Here is a 20,281-nt window from a genome sequence, read left to right on the forward strand (position 1 = left end):
ATTGATTTATTCATGATTAATTTAAGCCTGTGTTAAAACTGTTAAACTTTTGTTCAGAAATGTTGCATTAAATGTAGACGTTATTGCATATTCAAGCCGAGAAGAGCTGTGTGTCGTTTTAATGCTGTTAGTTTCAAATGGGGATGTCTTCATGTTTCTCTTTCTATTTCTTTATTTTACTATGTCATCATGTGGCATTATGTCTAACCATAGCCACAAAAGTCAGAGAGAGAGAAACGAGATACAAAGTAATGAAGCTCAATTTCCAACAAACTCTTATATTGACTCATCATTAGCCAAGACACAGATCAATTAGGCCATAGTTCAAACTAAACTGACAGCTCAGAAATTACCTTCACATGACTGCACTAGGAGAAGGACGACAACTGTGAGACAGAAAGGCAAAACACTGTGCTGCAGCATCCTGGATTTCTGACAATGGGAAAGAAAGATTAAGCTTTATTAGAATTAGTCCTGTGAAGATCACTGTAGAAATCACCAGCAAAGGCTGTGGATTATAACTTTCTCTGCACATGTACAGTTAAGTTTTTTTAGTCAAGCTGCTTAAAATATATTTAAATTGCACACCTTTGTACTTGCCCATTGCATATAGTGTATATATTTGTCAGTTATAGTTTTAGATTTCTATTATATTTTGTAATATTATTATTTGTGATAAGATTGTATGTACACTGTACTCTTTTTTGTCACTATAGTCTATATATATATATATATATATATACATATATATATATATATTGAATTTCTCCTATGGGGGATTAATAAAGGTACATCTTATTTTATCTTATCTTACATAAAAGCATTTGAGTTCTGGATTAAGATATGACTTTTTGATGTGATGGTGATGACAGTAAAGTAGTAATAGTATAATATTGTAGAATAATCATTTACTTACTTTAAGTAAAGGAACTTCAACAGCCTTTCATAAAATGTATTTAACTTAATGTATTTTCTTAAATGATTCACTTAATGATGTACTAGCAATAGAGTAAATCACATGTTAAGAGCATCACATGATGTTTTGTCAGCCGAACAATATGCAGAGTAAAAAGATGTAGTGAAACTGAACAGCTGCATCACTTGTGACAAAACCACAGTTGAAATGCTGGTGTTAGTTGAAAGCAGCATTAAGAGAAGCTGTCTGAATCCGTTTCAAACTTTCCTGCCAGGACAAATGACTACAGGACACAATAAAAAATATAATAAGAAGGCATGTGTGGACAAAAGCCAACAAAAAGCCAAACACAAAATATACCTCGCCCATACCCTCCTTCCTGTCTGAGGTACAATCTCCTCAGGATCAATAATTTCACAGAAAATTAACTATAATAAAATGTTATTACAATTTTTGCTTTAAAATTTTTGTTGAAAGTTCTATACATAAAAGGTACATACTGGGGTACAAATTTTCAGTTTCAGTTCCTCTGCTCTCTTCACCAGACTGATCTCACCTTTTTTTTTTGTAAATTACAAAAAAACAAACTGATATAATATAAAATACATTAAAGAAATCAGATAAATCTAAATAAAATATTAATGTTGTCACAATAAAATCTTGTTTTAGCTTCACTTCACATTCTGAAATCAAAGTTTGCAACTGTGTGAAACGTAAAACATTTTAGACTCTAGTCATTCAGAATACATTTTTACGTGCACACTATTCACACACTCTTTTAAAAGAATGTGGCTTTTATCAAGTTTATCATCATAAAAAGTCACAAACTCAACAATTCACAAGTTTAACAAAGAAGAATAAAATCCTACCATCAGTATGAAGAACACAGACATGAGCCCAATGCTGTCTATCTGAGATGAAATGGTTGAACTGAGTAAGTCCTTATACTTGATATAGGCTACAGCTAGAAAATGATGTCATTAACTTACAGGGGGTGTGGCTTCATGGACTGCCAGTTCCAGTTTTATTACTGGGAAATATTGGCATCTATTATAGGTCAACACCATCATTGTCATGGGGGATTGTTGTCTTGCATGTGTTTCGTGTTCATTTGTGTCACCAGAGTGAAAAAGTGAAAAGAATGAAGGAGAGAATCGGAATGAAATGTGAAAACCTCTGAAGAAAGCAGTTGAACAGGAAGAGGGACAAGAGATGAAAATGTGTTGAGAAGAAAGGAGTAAAAGAGAGCAAAGATGCCAGTAGTGGGTTATATTCTCAATAGAGACAATGTTTCAAACATTTACGAACAACAGATACAACTGTTGAGTGACACTCACCTCGTGACAGCAGGTACCACAGCCGACTTCCTCTTTTCTTTAACCAAAACTCTTTTGCCCTGTGAAACTGTGAAGACTTTTTCCTACACTTCATGAATATGAGTATAGTTGCAGTATAATCAGAGGTCAGTGTTAAATACTGAATTAATTGATAGGCATAGCAACACCGCTAAGATTGCTGTCCTACAGTTTAACATACATGTTAGTGCCTCACCATAAACAGGCTACATGTTCAGTTCTGTTAATGTTGTTAAGCTGATACACTCTTATCTGTGCCATACTGACTGTGAAGATTATGGTTTGATTGTAGATAGTTTTGTATGTGCTGAGTATGTTTGTGTGGGACAGTGTGGGACACATAACCAATGCTGTGAGGTCAATTTTAAAATTTCTAACTTAAAAAATAACCCTTTTTTTCTGCCCCTTAGCTTGTTGATTCAGTAGCACACAGCCACTATTCAGGTTACAGGCCTTTAGCATGTGAAGGACTTAAATGAAATTTTATTGCAATTTTCCACAGATATTGCAATCTTTGATATGGCTGCATTTCATTTTTCTCTGTGGTACTTTCATATTATCATTATATCTGCATAGCGTATGAAATTTGTCCCACACAGAACAGGACTCCTGTCACTCAATCTGGCAGGCCATTTTATATCTGTGATGTAAAAGATATATTTGCTCACCTAAAATGTTATAACACACATATAACACTAGATTCTGATTGGTCTATTGCAACATCCTACAGTCAGCTATTATATATTACTCTTGTTGTCACCCTCTACTTAAATATTCACATTACTTTGATTTAAGAAACTAGCCCAGCACTGATTGTGTGTGTATTATATAGTATCATTATGGATCATGCATACAATCAGGCTTTTATTGAAGGATTAATCATTAATTTACATTCATTCAGATCAAGGCAAGAAAGGCCACAGGCCAGAATGGCATCAGCCTCAGTCTTGAGAGAGTTCAGGTCCTGTGGAAAACTTCCTGTGTGGTTCCAGTTCCAAAAACTGCGCACCCCAACGACCTTCAGTTCCATTTTGTACTGGTGTGGCAGCAGAGACATCTGTTAAAAGTGCATGTAGTTGTTTCCATAGAACAGACAGTTTGTGAAAATGAGGGAACTACTGAAGAACATGAAACATTTACTTTCCATTAAGATCAATTAAAACTACCTTAGTGTTTTAATTGTGTTTATATGAGATATAATCCCTTTGTTCATCCTATGTATGTGCTAGAGTGCCTAAACCTCTGCAACACCTCGCTAAAACTTTGTATTTCCTATTCTGATTTACATTTTGCCTTCATTATTTCACAGTATGTTTTGATATCAAATAATGAACATCGTGATATAATGCAATGTGTTCATTGCTACGTATGACTACAGCCAATAAACTATAAACAACTAAAACTCTGAATGTAACTTGACAAAAAATTGGGAAATGAAGATGTGACTTACAGTGATTTTTCAGTCTGATAATGATGTACAACAGGGCAGCAACACCAATAATAATGATGACGATGAAGATTAGGATGGTGCCACAGATCACATATAAGAACGACTGACCCACAACGAAATCAGCTGAAACGATACAACACAGAACAGACAAATTTAATTCAGCTACACAGACCAACCAAACAGTGACAATATGTTTAATATATTTAGAGCTCTTTATAACCTGGAACATAGATGTGTGTCTCTCTGGTCTGGTTGATGTCCTTCTGTTGGACTCTACAGGTGAAGTTGTTGCTGTGTCTCTTCTCCACAGTCACTCTGCTGCTGACAGTATAGAGGTCATCAGGACCTCTGACTGTCTCTGTAGGTCCAGCAGAGAGGAGGTTTCCCTCACCGTCCAGCCAGACCACCTCAGGCTCTGGATACCAGCCTTTAGACTCACACTGTAGAACTACTTTTCTACTTTTATTGGAGACATCCTCTATGATGGGAGTGGAGACGACACCTGATGCGAAGAAAGGGGGAATTCCAAATCAAAGAAAATACATCACTTCTTACCTTTAATTATTTTATTAAAATATATGTTAATTCAGTCAATGTTCTGCCTTTATAAAACCCAGTCTAACTTACCAACAATGAGCTGGATGGAAGCTTCCTTCTGAAATGAGGGAAGGGCACATTGGTATCTTCCTGTATCAGAAACTTTCACTTTGAAGATTTTCATGGAGACGTTTCCTGTCATCAGTCCATCCATAAACAGTCTCGTGCGGAGATAATAAGATGGATTTTGATGGTCAAACATCAGTCGTCCATCCTGGTGAAAGTGGATGTACTTTGGGTCTAAATCAGGTCTGGTCCACTCCACTGTCTCATCAGAAACACTGATAGGAGGTTCAAGGTGACATGGTAGAATGACATCATCACCAGCCAGGGCTGTGATTGGTTGACAAATCAACTGTGAGTTTGCTGCGAGGACTGAATAAAACAAAAAAACAACAACAAATAACAGCACATATAAATTCCTCATCTAAGTAGTAAAAAGAAAAAATCAAACAGATCAACATATATGCACTAATGCAATTCTCTTCAAGCACCAGAGATAACATATTTTAGATTGTGTTTTTGGTTCCACACAGCAAGCACACATTAACATCACCACCAACTGGCCTCATTGGGCTGCATTGGACTGTACTGAGGTTGTTTTAAGTGTTTAGTGTGTAAATTACCTCCAAATGACTGCAGAAGAACACAGATAACAGCTTCATGGAAAACTAAAACAATGTTTCTGAAGGACGGTACATCATTGGACAGCATCACTGAATGCAGCATCCTGGATTACTGGAAACAGAAATAAAGCTGTAAAATGGAAAGAAATGTTCATTCAGATTATATTTTAACAAAGATTGTGATGTGATGAAATTGCAACATTTGAAAAAGTCACTCTGAACATTGGTAGCGTTTTAGGTCAAAGTAAGAAGGGCAAAGTTTAACCAGTTTAATCTAACTGTCCCCATATGATGATTTATGACAGCAGCACTGAGAACACATTTTAAGAAATGTGTGTTTGTCTGTTGTAGACTTTTTACCCACTTTTTCGCGCTCTGATGCAAACTAACTTTTTAAGTCTGGAAAACACGCTTCCCAACACACACCAAAGAGGTTTCATGAATATAATTACACATTTATGTGACACCTACAAATGTAGAGCCATAATTGTAAAGTTGTTTTGTAAATTAGCCTGTGAGAAAGATCCAATATGAATGTATTGTTAGGGATCCCATTGATTACATTGAGTAGTATGTTTGAAGGTGCAGTTTCTCATTTGCAGTGTCCGCCCCGGGGGGCGCTCTAGGGCAACATGATGCTTCCACTCCTCCAACAGCCTGCTGAGAGATCACAAGCGACGTCTCCTCTCTCTGCTACACAATATCTGCTTACTGGTCACTCATGCTGGAGGCCTGGAACATTTTCAATAGCAGAATTGAAGATTTTGTTAAAATTTAGTGAAACAAAAGAAAAGAAAATGAAAAACTCAGTGTCACATGTTCCTTTGTATATGTATGCACATATTTTCTTTGAGGCTTTTCTGAGGAGTGATAACAACCTCTAATAGTGTGTTTTAAAGGTCCAGCAGTGGTATAAAATATCACCTTTTCGCCACCTTTAAACATTTTTATCAATTGCTTTACTAATATGCCACAGAAAATTCATTTTGGGGCTTTCCCAAGCAAATATTGATTGGCTATATGTGATTATTGGTTATTAAATCCACATACATTTCTGCCACCTCTTAAAGTCTCCATGCAACCCTCACACTATTCATATTTTACAGTTATGCTGTATTTAACTCTAATTTACACCGAGGTTAAACACATATTATTGCTATACAATGTGTGATGAGCAGACAATAACTAGGTACCTGAGGAAGGAGCAGCTCCCATCCTCTCCCAACACAAGACTCAGGTTTTCTTCATCATGCCTCAATCCTCTCTCTGCACAACCATGACCAGACACTTTTCTATCTAGGAACGATTCCTCTCTCTGACAGCACAACACTGGCTGGGAGGAAGAACACTCCCACACACTTCATCTGAGCACGGCTGTTAGGTGGAGCACTTTCCCCTCTGCTGGCACATCCTGTCAGCCTTAAAGTAACGGGAGTCCTCTGTGGAAATATAGTGTTATAAAAGCAACTGGTCTTAATGCCTGAGCTCTGTTATGTGTGGGGCATTCAGGACCAATGGGAAATCTCAGCCTTACCCATTTCTAACAGACCCCACGATGAAGTGATACAATCTTTCTTCAGTGTTTGGATAAGAGATATAAAACTGATGGGCAGCTGATATGGTAAAAGATGGTCATTGTAATACAGGCTGAAACAATAAAGATACAATATTATAAAGTAAATGAGAAAAAGACAAAGCCTGTGAGACATTACAGCTCAGAGTAAAGTGATGTGTTTATGTATGAAACTGCATGTAAATAAGAAAATAGACACAAGAGCTGATATTCAGTTCTTAAACAGAAATATGACAAAACAACTCAATGCTCTGTTTGTGTAACTGTGCTATTTTAAATGTTCATATTCAATGTCTCCAACAACAACTAATGAACACAAGTCTTTTTCACAACCATGTTTTATTTAAAATGTCCCAGAAGTTTCCCAGTTCAGTGTTGTATTGTACTTGTTGACCTCTGCAATAAGGACAGTACCCAATAAACACAGCAGATGGCGCTCATATGACAGGTCAGTACACTTCTTTTATCATTTCAACTTAAAGCTTATATTCCTCTGTTCAGTTTCAGTCCTGATGCCTTCAGACCTCATGAAAAACCTCTGCATATAAACAACATAGTTCATATAAACTGTACAGTTACAGAAAGTGCTGAATATTTTGTGGTTTAATGAAAATTATGGTACATATTTAAATAATATATGTAGCACCCCAACACTCAGTAAATGCCTAAGTTAAAGGAACTCACCTTGGACTTGAATGATGGGGTGTTTGGGTTCGATTTATTAAGGTAGCTACCACGAAGGTTTACCTGTGTTGTGTGAAACTTTTTATAACCTAATACTTTATAAATAAACAACAACACTGTTAGACTAAGCACTGGCTCTATTCACACGTACTCTACACTATTTTAACTAACTGACCCCAGACAACTCTTTCAAAATATGACATATTTTACTAACCAGTTATTTTCCAGTGTAACACAAATAATATTTACTTTGTTAGTTAATAAATAAAAACAAAAATGAGATAACACAATTACTCAAATTAGACTTCTTTAAAATAGAAATATTATAGTTGAAATACTAAATTGTTTTTTTTGTCTCTGGACAATCACATTCAGTCCAGTAGAGTCAAATATGATATGAACAAAGTTTTATGCCTTTAATTCAACTTTTCTGTTCTGGTGACATGAACAAGAAGTCTGCCTCAGTGAACTCAGCCGTACATATTTTGGTTGATTTTAATGGTTTTAGTATTTTATAATAATTTTTTAAAAATTGATTTTATATGTTTTATTCAGTTTGTGTTTCACGTACGCGCAGATATTTGATATTGCGCGAGTATATTCGTGTATGTCATACAGCAGGTTTTTTAGTTGTCATTTTACAACACAGGGTTTTACAATCAAACTCAGGTTGTAGTTCCTTTATGTTACCTATAAATAAAAAAAATAAATACAAAAGATATTTACAGTAAAGTTCATTAATAAGTCATAAAAATAAATACTATTTTGCATTGATATATCCTTGAGAGTGGGTTGGTGTGGCAGAGAAAAGCCATCAGCAGACCTGAGATCAGATCACTTTGTCCAACCTGTTCATTCCATCGGTGCTTCAGTCATATGAGCTGATGTTCAAACCAAAAATCTACTTTACCTATCATCTTCATCAAAGGTCCTCTGAATCACTCTGACTCTCTGCTTCTTCTGGACTCAGGGTCAAAGATTTAAACTGACTGACTCCTTCAGCTGTTGTGCCTTCTTCCTCTCCAGATCTTTCAGGACTGCTTCATCATCCTCTGCTGCTTCTTTCTGTGTTTCAGGGTCCATCTGGTCTTCCTCTCTGTTCACTGACTGTAGCTTCCTTTCAGTCTGCTCTCTCTGTCTCTCTACCTCTTCCAGCTGCTCTTTGAATTCATTTATCTGCTCCTCCTTATCCTTTATCTGTGTCTTTTTTTAGAAACTCTTTCTTCAAATTTTTCTACTTCTCTTTCTTTTGCCTTTAGCTTTTTCAGAAGGTTTTCCTTCTCTTTGTCATTCAGTGTCTCTCTTTCTTCTGTTTCATTGTCTGCAGACTGTATTTTCTCCTCTTTTTCTTCTTCTTCTTCTTCTTCTTCTTCTTCTTCCTCTGTCTGCAGATTATTTTCTGTCTGTCCTCCTTCCATCAGCTGCTCTGAGTTGTTCCTTACAGGTTTAGTCTCATCTTCTTTGTTCCTCTGATCACTTTCAGCTGGATTTGGAGCGTCTCTTTCTTCATCGACTGCTGTCTCTGTCCCTTCACTGACAGCACACTGAGCTCTGTCTGATTCTCTTTGGTGTGTCTCCTCGACTGTTTGAAGACCTGTTTGTTCTTCGTCCACATTGTTAGTTGTCTCTCTTTCTTCCGTCAGCTGTCCTTCATGTTTTTCTTCCTCCATCAAACACTGAACTTCATCTACCTTTATTTTCTCCTCTTCTTCTTCCGTCTGCAGATTATTTTCTGTCTGTCTCTCAGTTGGATTTGGAGGATCTCTTCTTTCATTGATTGGTTTCGTCTCTGTCTCTTCTTGACCCTCGTCTCCTTCTGCCAGGGGTTGGTCGGTCTGTCTTTCTTCCTCCACTGAAAACTGAAGCTCTGTCCCTTCACTGACAGCACACTGAGCTCTGTCTGATTCTTTTTGGTGTGTCTCCTCGACTGTTTGACTTTGAAGTTCTGTTTCTTCTTCATCCACATTGTCAGTTGTCTCTCTCTCTGCTGTTAGTTGTCCTCTGTCTGTTTCTCTTCCCATCAGCGACTCCTGTTCTAAATTGTTACTTCTTACTCTCAGTGTGTCTTCATCCTCCTGTTGCTTCTTCTTCCCTGTGTGCACAAACAATGAACAGAGCTTAAATCACATTTTTCTGGGCTCATTCTGATTTTCCATAAATGTCTGAAGCTGAAGAGGAATGAGCTGCGGAAGCACAGCAGAGGTGTGAGAGGAGATTTTGTTGTGTTTGAAAAGAAAAACTTAAAGGACCAGTGTGGATTGTGTGTCATTCAGCCATGAAAGCTGCAGTTTGTAACCATGTGAATACAGCCTAGCCTTCCAAGCATGTAAGAGAAACTACAGATGCCGAAGTGTTTTGTTTGTCCTTTCTGTGCTCCTGTACAGACAGTGGGAATGATAAGTTTTGCATCACAATTTTCATTTTCACTGAAAACCCTACTACAATGTGTTTTCTTACATCTGGAGGACAGTATTTGTAGGCCAGGGCAGCTCTACAGGACTACAGTTCTTCACTATGATGCTGTTTTGTCACATATTTTACCAAAATTTGTAGCTTTTGCGATTTGGATATTGCACTTGGCCATATTGCAATTTTGGTAATATTTCGATTAATTGTGCAATTTTTACCAACAGATCCTCCTAAATGTTACACACTGGACCTGTAACTCATGTCAGAAAGTCGTTTCAACATTACAATTATCTGAAAAGGCTGAAAACTGTCATTTGAGGTTTCAAAACTCAAAACTATTGTCACAGACCTCAGTTATGTAATAATTAAATATGTTAAAAACTGAAAGGGTAAAATGTATCCATTGGAATTCATCCATTGGAGGAGCTGTGACAGTTTATTATTTTATAAAGTTAATGACTTACTGATTTTGTTCTGTCTCCATTTCCACACAACAAAGACAACTGCAAGAACTAACAGGATGACAACAACCGAACCAATGATGATAGGAACAGATGAACTGGAACCAGACGGGCCTTCAAAGAATTCATCTGAAATGAAAGAATAAAGATCAGAATATATATACAGACACACATATATGTTAATCTATCTATAATATATGTATTTATATAAGATATTAGAGTTTATAGCAAAGAAACTTCTTCATTTTAATAGTACTTTCACCTGAAACATATTTATATACAGTATAATAGGATTTATTTTAATTATAAATATATATGTATCCTTCTTGAGCTGTTTAAAAATAGAACGTTTATAACTTTTAAAGCTCTTTATAACCTGGAACATAGATGTGTGTCTCTCTGGTCTGGTTGATGCCCTTCTGTTGGACTCTACAGGTGAAGTTGTTGCTGTGTCTCTTCTCCACAGTCACTCTGCTGCTGACAGTATAGAGGTCATCAGGACCTCTGACTGTCTCTGTAGGTCCAGCAGAGAGGAGGTTTCCCTCACCGTCCAGCCAGACCACCTCAGGCTCTGGATACCAGCCTTTAGACTCACACTGTAAAACTACTCTTCTACTGTTATTGGAGACATTCTCTATGATGGGAGTGGAGACAGCACCTGATGATAAGAGGAGGAATTGCAAACATATTTACAGATCTGATTGATCTGTAAATGAGCAATGTTTTAATCAGAGGTTCCCTGTTTGGTTTATCTTATGCAGATGACACAATGCACAATCTCGCTATTGGTTTCACATTGTTCCACTGATCTACAGGTGGCAGTAATTTGGCATTCCCACTCACACAGTGAACAAGACCAAATTAACCGTCTGCTTGAACAGAGAGTGGGACGTCTGCTACTTTCCCTGGAACAATGTTTAACCGATGCAGTCGAATCTCATTTTTGTATCATCGTGTGTTGGGCTTACATAGTCTACCTACTGGATGCTGAATTAGTGCGAAAATTAATTCTGATTTTATCTTCATTAATGTAAGCTTATATGTGAGGACTCGTAATGGATTTGAAGAGAAGTTTTGTGGGGCACATCCACATACTTTAACAAAGTGTCATGGAGAAAGTGACAGCACTCGAAAGGTTGGATACATTTACATGGATCAACTCAAAAGAACCGATTCTGTGAAAATGATCGGTCTGCCCGTCACTACCTGACATCCATAAATTTCCTTTTGTGCACATGCTAGTGCAACACATCATAGAAGCTAATCAAGATATTTCATTATGATCCGCAAATGATTTTGCCTTTTAAAAAGCTCAAGTCTGACTTACCAACAGTGAGGTTGATGGAAGCTTTCTTCACCAATGGTTCAAGGATGCAGAAGTATTTTCCTCCATCAGAGATTTTCACTCTGAAGAGTTTCAGGGAGATGTTTCCATTCTTTAATTCATCCACGAACAGAGCTGTTCGGTTAGTACAAGATGCTTTTTGTCTTCCACACACTGGCCGTCGATCTCGGTAAACATTGATGTACTTTGGGTCTAAACCAGGTCTGGTCCACGTCACTCTCTGAGAACTGGCATCGATGGGAGGTTTAAGGTAACATGGCAGAATGACATCATCACCAGCCAGGGCTACGATTGGTTGATGTGAAGAAATCAACTCTGACTGCTTATCAACGAAACCTAAAACAAACAGACAGTGATAATTGATTAATTCACAATGCATTAAACCACCAAATATTAAAGTCATTATGTTTGAAGAAATGTGACAGCTTCAAATATAAAATATCAATGTCAGAGAATAGTTATTATTTTGACACAGTTTGCTGTTTTATTTTCTCACATAACAGGATGCATAAAGATGCAAAGAATATTTTAATCTGTAAAGAGATCGTTACACCCTGTAATTTTAAGTTTATAACTTTTAGAGCTCTTTATAACCTGGAACATGGATGTTTGTCTCTATGGTCTTGTTGATGTCCTTATGATGGACTCTACAGGTGAGGTGTTTGCTGTGTCTCTTCTCCACATCCATTCTGCTGCTGACAGTATAGAGGTCATCAGGACCTCTGACTGTCTCTGTAGGTTCAGCAGAGAGGAGGTTTCCCTCACCATCCAGCCAGACCACCTCAGGTTGTGTATACCAGCCTTTAGACTCACACTGTAAAACTACTCTTCCACTGTCATTGGAGACAACCTTTATGATGGGAATGGAGACGACACCTGATGAGAAGAGAGGAGGAATTTCAAACAGTGGATTCAGATCAAACAATTGAGCAAATAAGATCTGACACTGATGTGCATCATAGTCAAACTCTACTAGAAAAAGTTTACAACTTAATATTTCCCACCAAAACATCTTTAAACTCTCACAAACATGTTGAATGTCTTTCATCAAAAATGTGCATCTTCTTCTCTGTTCTGTTCCTTTAAGAGAAAATCGTCACAATCAGCAGTTATTATGTGGAGTTGAAAGAAACCCTGTGGTGTTTTAGACCTCTGTTAGTGCTGTGAAGCAATGCTTTTTATAAGTGGGACTCTGATACTTTGTTTTTTGTGTTTGATCATAGCTGCTTTATTCTTACACAAAATTGCATTGCTAGTCTTTGCGGTAGAACGAAATGTGGGATTCATCTTCTTTGTGTCCATGGCAATAAATCTGACTTAGCCACAGTAAGATGGATGGAAGCTGTTTTCATCTTTAATGGAAGTTATTTTCCTTCATCAGACATTTTCACTTTTTTTCCCCATTATTTTGACAATTTGCTGTCATATTTTCTCACAGAACAGGATGTATAAATATGAAGAGAATATTATATTTTCTGAACTGACCCTTACACTCTCTAATCATTAAACATTGTATCTTATAATTAAAAAAAAATTCATCTTGAGCTGTTCGAAAATTGAAATAGAAAGTTTAAAACTTTAAGAGCTCTTTATAACCTGGAACATAGATGTGTGTCTCTCTGGTCTGGTTGATGTCCTTCTGTTGGACTCCACAGGTGACGTTGTTGTTGCTGTGTCTCTTCACCACAGTCACTCTGCTGCTGGCAGTATAGAGGTCATCAGGACCTCTGACTGTCTCTGTAGGTCCAGCAGAGAGGAGGTTTCCCTCACCGTCCAGCCAGACCACCTCAGGCTCTGGATACCAGCTGTTAGACTCACACTGTAAAACTACTTTTCTACTTTTATTGGAGACAACCTCTATGATGGGAGTGGAGACGACACCTGATGAGAAGAGAGGAGGAATTTCAAACAGTGGATTCAGATCAGACACTTCAGTAAATAAGATCTGACACTGGTCTGACTTACCAACAGTGAGATAGACGGAAGCTTTCTTCCTCATTGGTTGAAGGAAGCAACGGTATTTTCCTCCATCAGAGATTTCCACTCTGGAGAGTTTCAGGGAGACGTTTCCATTCATTAGATCATCCTCAAACAGAGCTGTTCTGTTAGTGTAAGATGGATTTTGACTTTGATTCACCGGCTGTCCATCTTGGTGAACATGGATGTACTTTGGGTCTAAACCAGGTTTGATCCACACCACTGTCTCAGAACTGGCACTGATTGGAGGTTCAAGGCGACATTGAAAAATGACATCATCACCAGCCAGGGCTACGATTGGTTGATGTGAACAAATTAACTCCGACTGCTCTTCATGGGACACTGAAAGAAAGAATATGAATTTTGAAGAATATCCAGATTTGAGCTTCAGATAAAAAAAACAACTTCTCTCCAATATCACTGTCAGTGATTTTATTTCATTATTTTGACAGTTTGCTGTCATATTTTTTCACAGAACACGATGTATAAATATTAAGAGACTATTATATTTTCTGAACTGACCTTGCAATCACTAAACATTGTATCTTATAATTAAAAAAAAAATCTTTCTTGAGCTGTTGAAAAAAGAAAGTTTAAAACTTTAAAAGCTCTTTATAACCTGGAACATAGATGTGTGTCTCTCTGGTCTGGTTGATGTCCTTCTGTTGGACTCTACAGGTGAAGTTGTTGCTGTGTCTCTTCTCCACAGTCACTCTGCTGCTGACAGTATAGAGGTCATCAGGACCTCTGACTGTCTCTGTAGGTCCAGCAGAGAGGAGGTTTCCCTCACCGTCCAGCCAGACCACCTCAGGCTCTGGATACCAGCCTTTAGACTCACACTGTAAAACTACTCTTCTACTGTTATTGGAGACAATCTCTATGATGGGAGTGGAGACAACACCTGATGAGAAGAGAGGAGGAATTTCAAACAGTGGATTCAGATCAAACACTTCAGCAAATAAGATCTGACACTGGTCTGACTTACCAACAGTGAGATGGAGGGAAGCTTTCTTCCTCATTGGTTGAAGGAAGCAACGGTATTTTCCTCCATCAGAGATTTTCACTCTGGAGAGTTTCAGGGAGACGTTTCCATTCTTCAGTTCATCCTCAAACAGAGCTGTTCGGTTAGTGTAAGATGGATTTTGACTTTGATTCACTGGCTGTCCATCTTGGTGAACATGGATGTACTTTGGGTCTAAACCAGGTTTGATCCACACCACTGTCTCAGAACTGGCACTGATGGGAGGTTCGAGGTGACATGGGAAAATGACATCATCACCAGCCAGGGCTACGATTGGTTGATGTGAACAAATCAACTCTGACTGCTCTCCATGGGAAACTGAAAAATTAAAAGAAACAACAGGAATTTCTGATCAAAATTAATGTTTTACATCTAAAAATAAGAAATAATCAAAGTATTCAATTCAGTTGAATGTTATTGTATAATGCCTGATCATAACAGAGGTAAAAAAAAAATGTACCCACTACTTTCCAACGTAAAAGCTCTTTACAAGTTAATTCATCAGTAATAATAATCCAATAGTATAATAATATCTCAGTCTGAGACTTTTTATCTTTCGAATATATCGTTCTAATAATATTTACATATTCAAGTGCAGTTCTGAATGCAGGACCTTAACTTGTAACTGAGTATTATTACATTGTGGTTTCGCTGCTGATTTCCGTGCCATGGTTCAATGTCTGACCCACATTCAGACAAAATGCAAAAGGGAAATTACAGACCACGCACTTCCCATTTTTTTAGGTTTCGACGTGACGTTTGTCAGTAAGATAAATCATACAGCCAGTACACAGGGAATCACCACTAACCTGTCAACAGCTCAGTGTAATTACAATTATTATCAAATAGAAAACATCATCATCTACATATCAAACCTTTAAATTAATTTATATGGACAGAAGTCACTGATTCAGATTAAGAAAACCTGGTTGGATGAATTCACTGAGGAAACCACCTGATGTTGACGGTATTTTAATAAAACTGACAGCCAGCAGATATATAAACTGTATCAGGGTTTAGTTCATAGCAAACACACAGCTCGTCATTGGTACTGAAATTATTGACAGGTGTGTGTAAATTACCTCCAAATGACTGCAGGAGAAGAACACAGATAACAGCTTCATGGAAAACTGAAACAATGTGTCTGAAGGACATCAGTCCATCATTGGACGGCATCACTGAACGCAGCATCCTGGATTACTGGAAACACAAATAAAGCTGTACAAGGGAAGCATTTATTTCTAACAACTAAATATATAAATCAGGTTTAGACAGATTTAATATTTCAGGATGGAAAACAAGTGAGGTGTGCAGGTTCTGTATGAAATAGTTATAAAACATATGTAACAATAAAAATAAGGGTTAAAGGACATGTATAGCCATAATTATCTCAAAATAGAAGGACTTTTGGCAGAAATGTTGAAAGAAAAGGAATGCTATTTTCGTCGATTAAACAACCATTACTGGAGAGTGAAGAAGCTGAAATAGAGAGGCTGCTTGAACGTGTTCAACTCGACTGCAACTGTTTGTCATTTCTAACTAACTGTAATGTTTAACCTTTAAAGATTAGTCTTCAGAAAATCTAACTCCACCTCTCTGAATGATAAGATACATATAGATAATGTGACAAATTAAAGTTAAAGCCAAGTGGACAACAAAGTATTAAAACTGTCCCCATATGATGAGTTTGATTCTTACCTCCTTTATGACAGCAGGTACCACTGACAGCTGACGGCAAAGAGAACACATCATGTGATTGTCTCTGTTGTAGACACACTTCAACCACTAAAGCAGCTGATCAAAAAAGGTCCATACTAACACATGCTTCCTCTTTTTTTGCCTGGCACTGTAATGCAAACTGCTTGAGTCTACCCACACTTGCCACATGGGACACTCCACTATATTTTGAGGACACAGTAACATTTAAAGTCTTGAAAACCTTTCAATAGAGGTTTCTGATGCTGGACAGTTAATGCTGACAGAGCTCATCCATAGGCTCTACAACATTGCTGAGCTTATTTATACCAGCAGTTTAACATACAGTACATGTTGTTATGGTGATATGATGTTTTCTGTGACATATTGATTGGTTATTGGTAGGTTTGGAGAAGATTATAAAACCACTTTCTCTGTTAGACTGTGGACATTATACAGTGTTAGACAGTGTTGTATGTGCTGGCAGACCATTTTATATCTGTGGAAGGTATTCTTGCACCTGAAGGCCTCTATTTCTGATATGTTAAGCATTTACATGTGAAATATATTTAAATGAAGAAACAGTGTTGTTGATGTATTGCAGTGTAAGCAAGTTAGTCCTTGTGCTGAACAGATGATGAGGAAAGAGGAAGATATGTTATTTCATTCTCTTTGGCTGCTTAGCTTGCACACATTATTTACAGTGTGTTTCCCATTTAACTGATGTGCCAATGTAACAATATGCTTGATAACCTTGGCTCTGTTGATGGAGTGTAATAACTCCCTAAATCCAATAAAGAAACAAGCATTAGCTGAAACTCTGACAGCATCAGGGACCGGCTTCCTCACTGATGCTGGTTAGGCAGTAAGCTTCTTCCCCCAGCATCCTAACAACTGCAGCTTATGTTCGAGCAGAATTATTTTTGTTCATGGGATTTTAGAATTAGAAATCACAGGAGACAACAAGCATCAAACTCAACAGACTCCAGAGAAGTTCAGAAACACAGCATACATATTTATACAATGAAAGGTGTTCTGTGTGTAAAGCTGCTGTCCCCTTTATAAACCAAAGGCACATTGTTGGAAACCACAGTTGAAGGTCACCTTAGAAATTAAGAAGTACAGTAACTTGAATTGTTCCCAGATAAATAATCTTTATTTTATGTAAATCATCAGACATATAGAAATGATAAGTGATCAGCTAATCTTAATTAAATACTTTAAAGAAAACATCAACCTCTGGACACCAGGCTATCTTTCAATGCACAGTATATACAGCAGATGGCGCTCATATGACAGCTCAGTTGTTTTATCATTTCAGCATGAACTCAGAATCACTTTGTTTCATCAAAAAAGCCTCATGTTCCTCGGCTCAGTGTCAGTCTTTAGGCCTTCAAACCTGAAAAAAGAACTCTGAGGAGGGTTGGTTTAAGCTGTACAGTTACAGAAAATGCTGCATGTTTTCTGGTTTAAATCAGTTTGAGTAAGGAAGTAAATAAACGTTGTAAATACAGAAAATAATTATAAAATGATAAAATGATTGCCAAATTTATATAAAAAGGTTTGAATATCAATGTACACTGTTCTGGATTACTACAACCTTTAAACACTCACAACTATTACTCATTTCATTTCTGTAGGTCACATACTGTAACATACATTACTTTGTATGCATTGTCATATATTGTAAATATTCTATTACAGTAAGGTACATAGGCTCTTATCATATTTCTATTCCCATTTGTATTTTTATTTTTGTTTACTTATATGTATATACCTATAGAAATGTACATATGGGTATATTAGATATTGTAATATAGTTATTATTCATATTATTTAACATTGTGTGTGTACCTTTAGCAACTGGAACAAACACATTTCCCCCCGGGATCAATAAGGTATTTCTGATTCGGATTCTGATGGGTGATTTAGGAATATATAGTATTATGTTTTATATAATTGTATGAAAAACACACTGAAATTGTGTATGAATGGTTTAACATGGCATCCTCTCTGTGTCCTTCTTCTTCATTGACTGAGGTATCCTTTCCAACTCTGTCTCCTCCACTTTCACTCCTCAGGTTGTCTTCTGTCTTTTGTAGCTGTCTTTCTTGTTGATCTTCTCTGTCTCTACCTTCCCCAGTTTCTCTGTGTCTCTTCTCCTTTTGTCTAGTCAATTAGGATACCTTTAGATCATTGGCGTTAATGGTGTGTTTTGGTGCTTCGGCATGAAACTTTCCAGCGTCTTATTGATTTCTGTGTGCCAAAAGAAAAAAAATCTGGTAACTCTGAAGTGTTAAAAGAAAACATGAAAATCAGGAAATGAAAGAAGCAGAAAAGAAATATGATGGTTGAGTATTCTGCAATAAAATGAAAGGACAAAAGACATTTACTTGCATTACATCTATGATAATAAGTATTTCCTCCCAACATGAGAAACAAAGCGTTTGACACTAGTGCCTCCTTCTTTAATCCTTAGACCCCACATTAGTGATGCTCAGTGTTCCTGCACTACAGTATTTGTTACATTGATCCACCCTCCTCTGTAACAGCACCCAGACCAACCAGTAAGAGTCACCAGTTCACTAACAAACACATACACATGGGAACAATTGTGCTGAATGGTGCTGAACTAAACCTAAAGCAGACTACAAGATATCAGCACTCAAATGCTTAAACCTCTCACCACCTCAACCACATTTTATATTTCACATTCTGTTTTACATTTTACCTTCATTATTTTACAGGATGTTTTAATATGAAATCATGAACATTGTGCTATATAATCTATTGATGCTTTGTAATGAACTGCTACATATCACTACAGCCAATAAAGAGCTCTGACTGTAACTTGGCAAAAAAAGGAAAATGAATGAATGACTTACTCTTCCTTTTCAGTGGTATAATAATGATCACAATGACAAGAAGAATGATGAAGATGATGATGATGATGATGATGATGATGATGATGATGATGATGATGATGTTACCAATCATATATGAAGAGGACTGATGTATGGGTAAATCAGCTGAAACAATACAAAATAGAACAGAATGACATATTTAGACCAACCAAACAGTGACAATATGTTTAATATATTTAGAGCTCTTTATAACCTGTAACATGGATGTGTGTCTCTCTGGTCTGGTTGATGTCCTTCTGTTGGACTCTACAGGTGAAGTTGTTGCTGTGTCTCTTCTCCACAGTCACTCTGCTGCTGACATTATAGAGGTCATCAGGACCTCTGACTGTCTCTGTAGGTCCAGCAGAGAGGAGGTTTCCCTCACCGTCCAGCCAGACCACCTCAGGCTCTGGATACCAGCCTTTAGACTCACACTGTAGAACTACACTTCCACTGTTATTGGAGACAACCTCTATGATGGGAGTGGAGACGACACCTGATAAAAAAAGAGGAGATATTCTAAGCCAAAGAAAATACATCACTTCTTACCTTTAGTTATTTAACTAAAATATATGTTAACTCAGTCAATGTTCTGCCTTTTATAAAACCCAGTCTGACTTACCAACAAAGAGCTGGATGGAAGCTTCCTTCTGTAATGAGGGAAGGGCACATTGGTATCTTCCTGTATCAGAAACTTTCACTTTGAAGATTTTCATGGAGACGTTTCCTGTCATCAGTTCATCCACAAACAGTCTCGTGCGGCGATAATAAGATGGATTTTGATACTTAAACATCAGTCGTCCATCCTGGTGAAAGTGGATGTACTTTGGGTCTAAATCAGGTCTGGTCCACTCCACTGTCTCATCAGAAACACTTATGGGAGGTTCAAGGTGACATGGTAGAATGACATCATCACCAGCCATGGCTGTGATTGGTTGATGTGAACAAATCAACTCTGGCTGTGCTGCAGTAAAACCTATTGGGAAAAAGTAATACTTGTGATAATTGATTCCTTCAAAATGAGTTTAAACATTAAACCATCATGCGTGAAAAAATATCTAAATTTGAGCTTCGAGTATAAAACCCAACTTCTTTCGAATGTCACTGTCACTGTTCTTTCTATATTTTAACGGTTTGCTGCCATATTTTCTCACAGAACAGGATGAATAATGATGCGAAGAATTTTTTTTTTTTTAAGTATATTTTTGGGGGGCTTTTATTGCCTTTATTATAGTGTCAGCTGAAGGTAGACAGGAAAGGGGGGCAGAG

At 37.2% G+C, this 20,281-nt stretch overlaps 1 protein-coding gene across 1 annotated transcript in view; it reads right to left on the reverse strand.

Annotated features, from left to right (window-relative positions):
* Nucleotides 1-20,281, reverse strand: part of LOC127349583 (uncharacterized) — a 70,171-nt gene that overhangs the window by 45,322 nt on the left and 4,568 nt on the right. The window contains exons 6-14 of the mRNA XM_051375447.1: nt 19,635-19,988; nt 19,227-19,508; nt 14,379-14,732; nt 13,131-13,297; nt 12,011-12,125; nt 11,399-11,752; nt 10,448-10,729; nt 10,075-10,200; nt 8,796-9,293 (exon numbers count right to left, since the gene is read on the reverse strand). Of these exons, the coding sequence (XP_051231407.1) occupies nt 8,796-9,293; nt 10,075-10,200; nt 10,448-10,729; nt 11,399-11,752; nt 12,011-12,125; nt 13,131-13,297; nt 14,379-14,732; nt 19,227-19,508; nt 19,635-19,988 (2,532 nt within the window). The remainder of the gene's footprint in view (nt 1-8,795; nt 9,294-10,074; nt 10,201-10,447; nt 10,730-11,398; nt 11,753-12,010; nt 12,126-13,130; nt 13,298-14,378; nt 14,733-19,226; nt 19,509-19,634; nt 19,989-20,281) is intronic.

Source organism: Dicentrarchus labrax, unplaced genomic scaffold, assembly GCF_905237075.1.
Source record: "Dicentrarchus labrax unplaced genomic scaffold, dlabrax2021, whole genome shotgun sequence".
Classification (NCBI taxonomy): Eukaryota; Metazoa; Chordata; class Actinopteri; family Moronidae; genus Dicentrarchus; species Dicentrarchus labrax.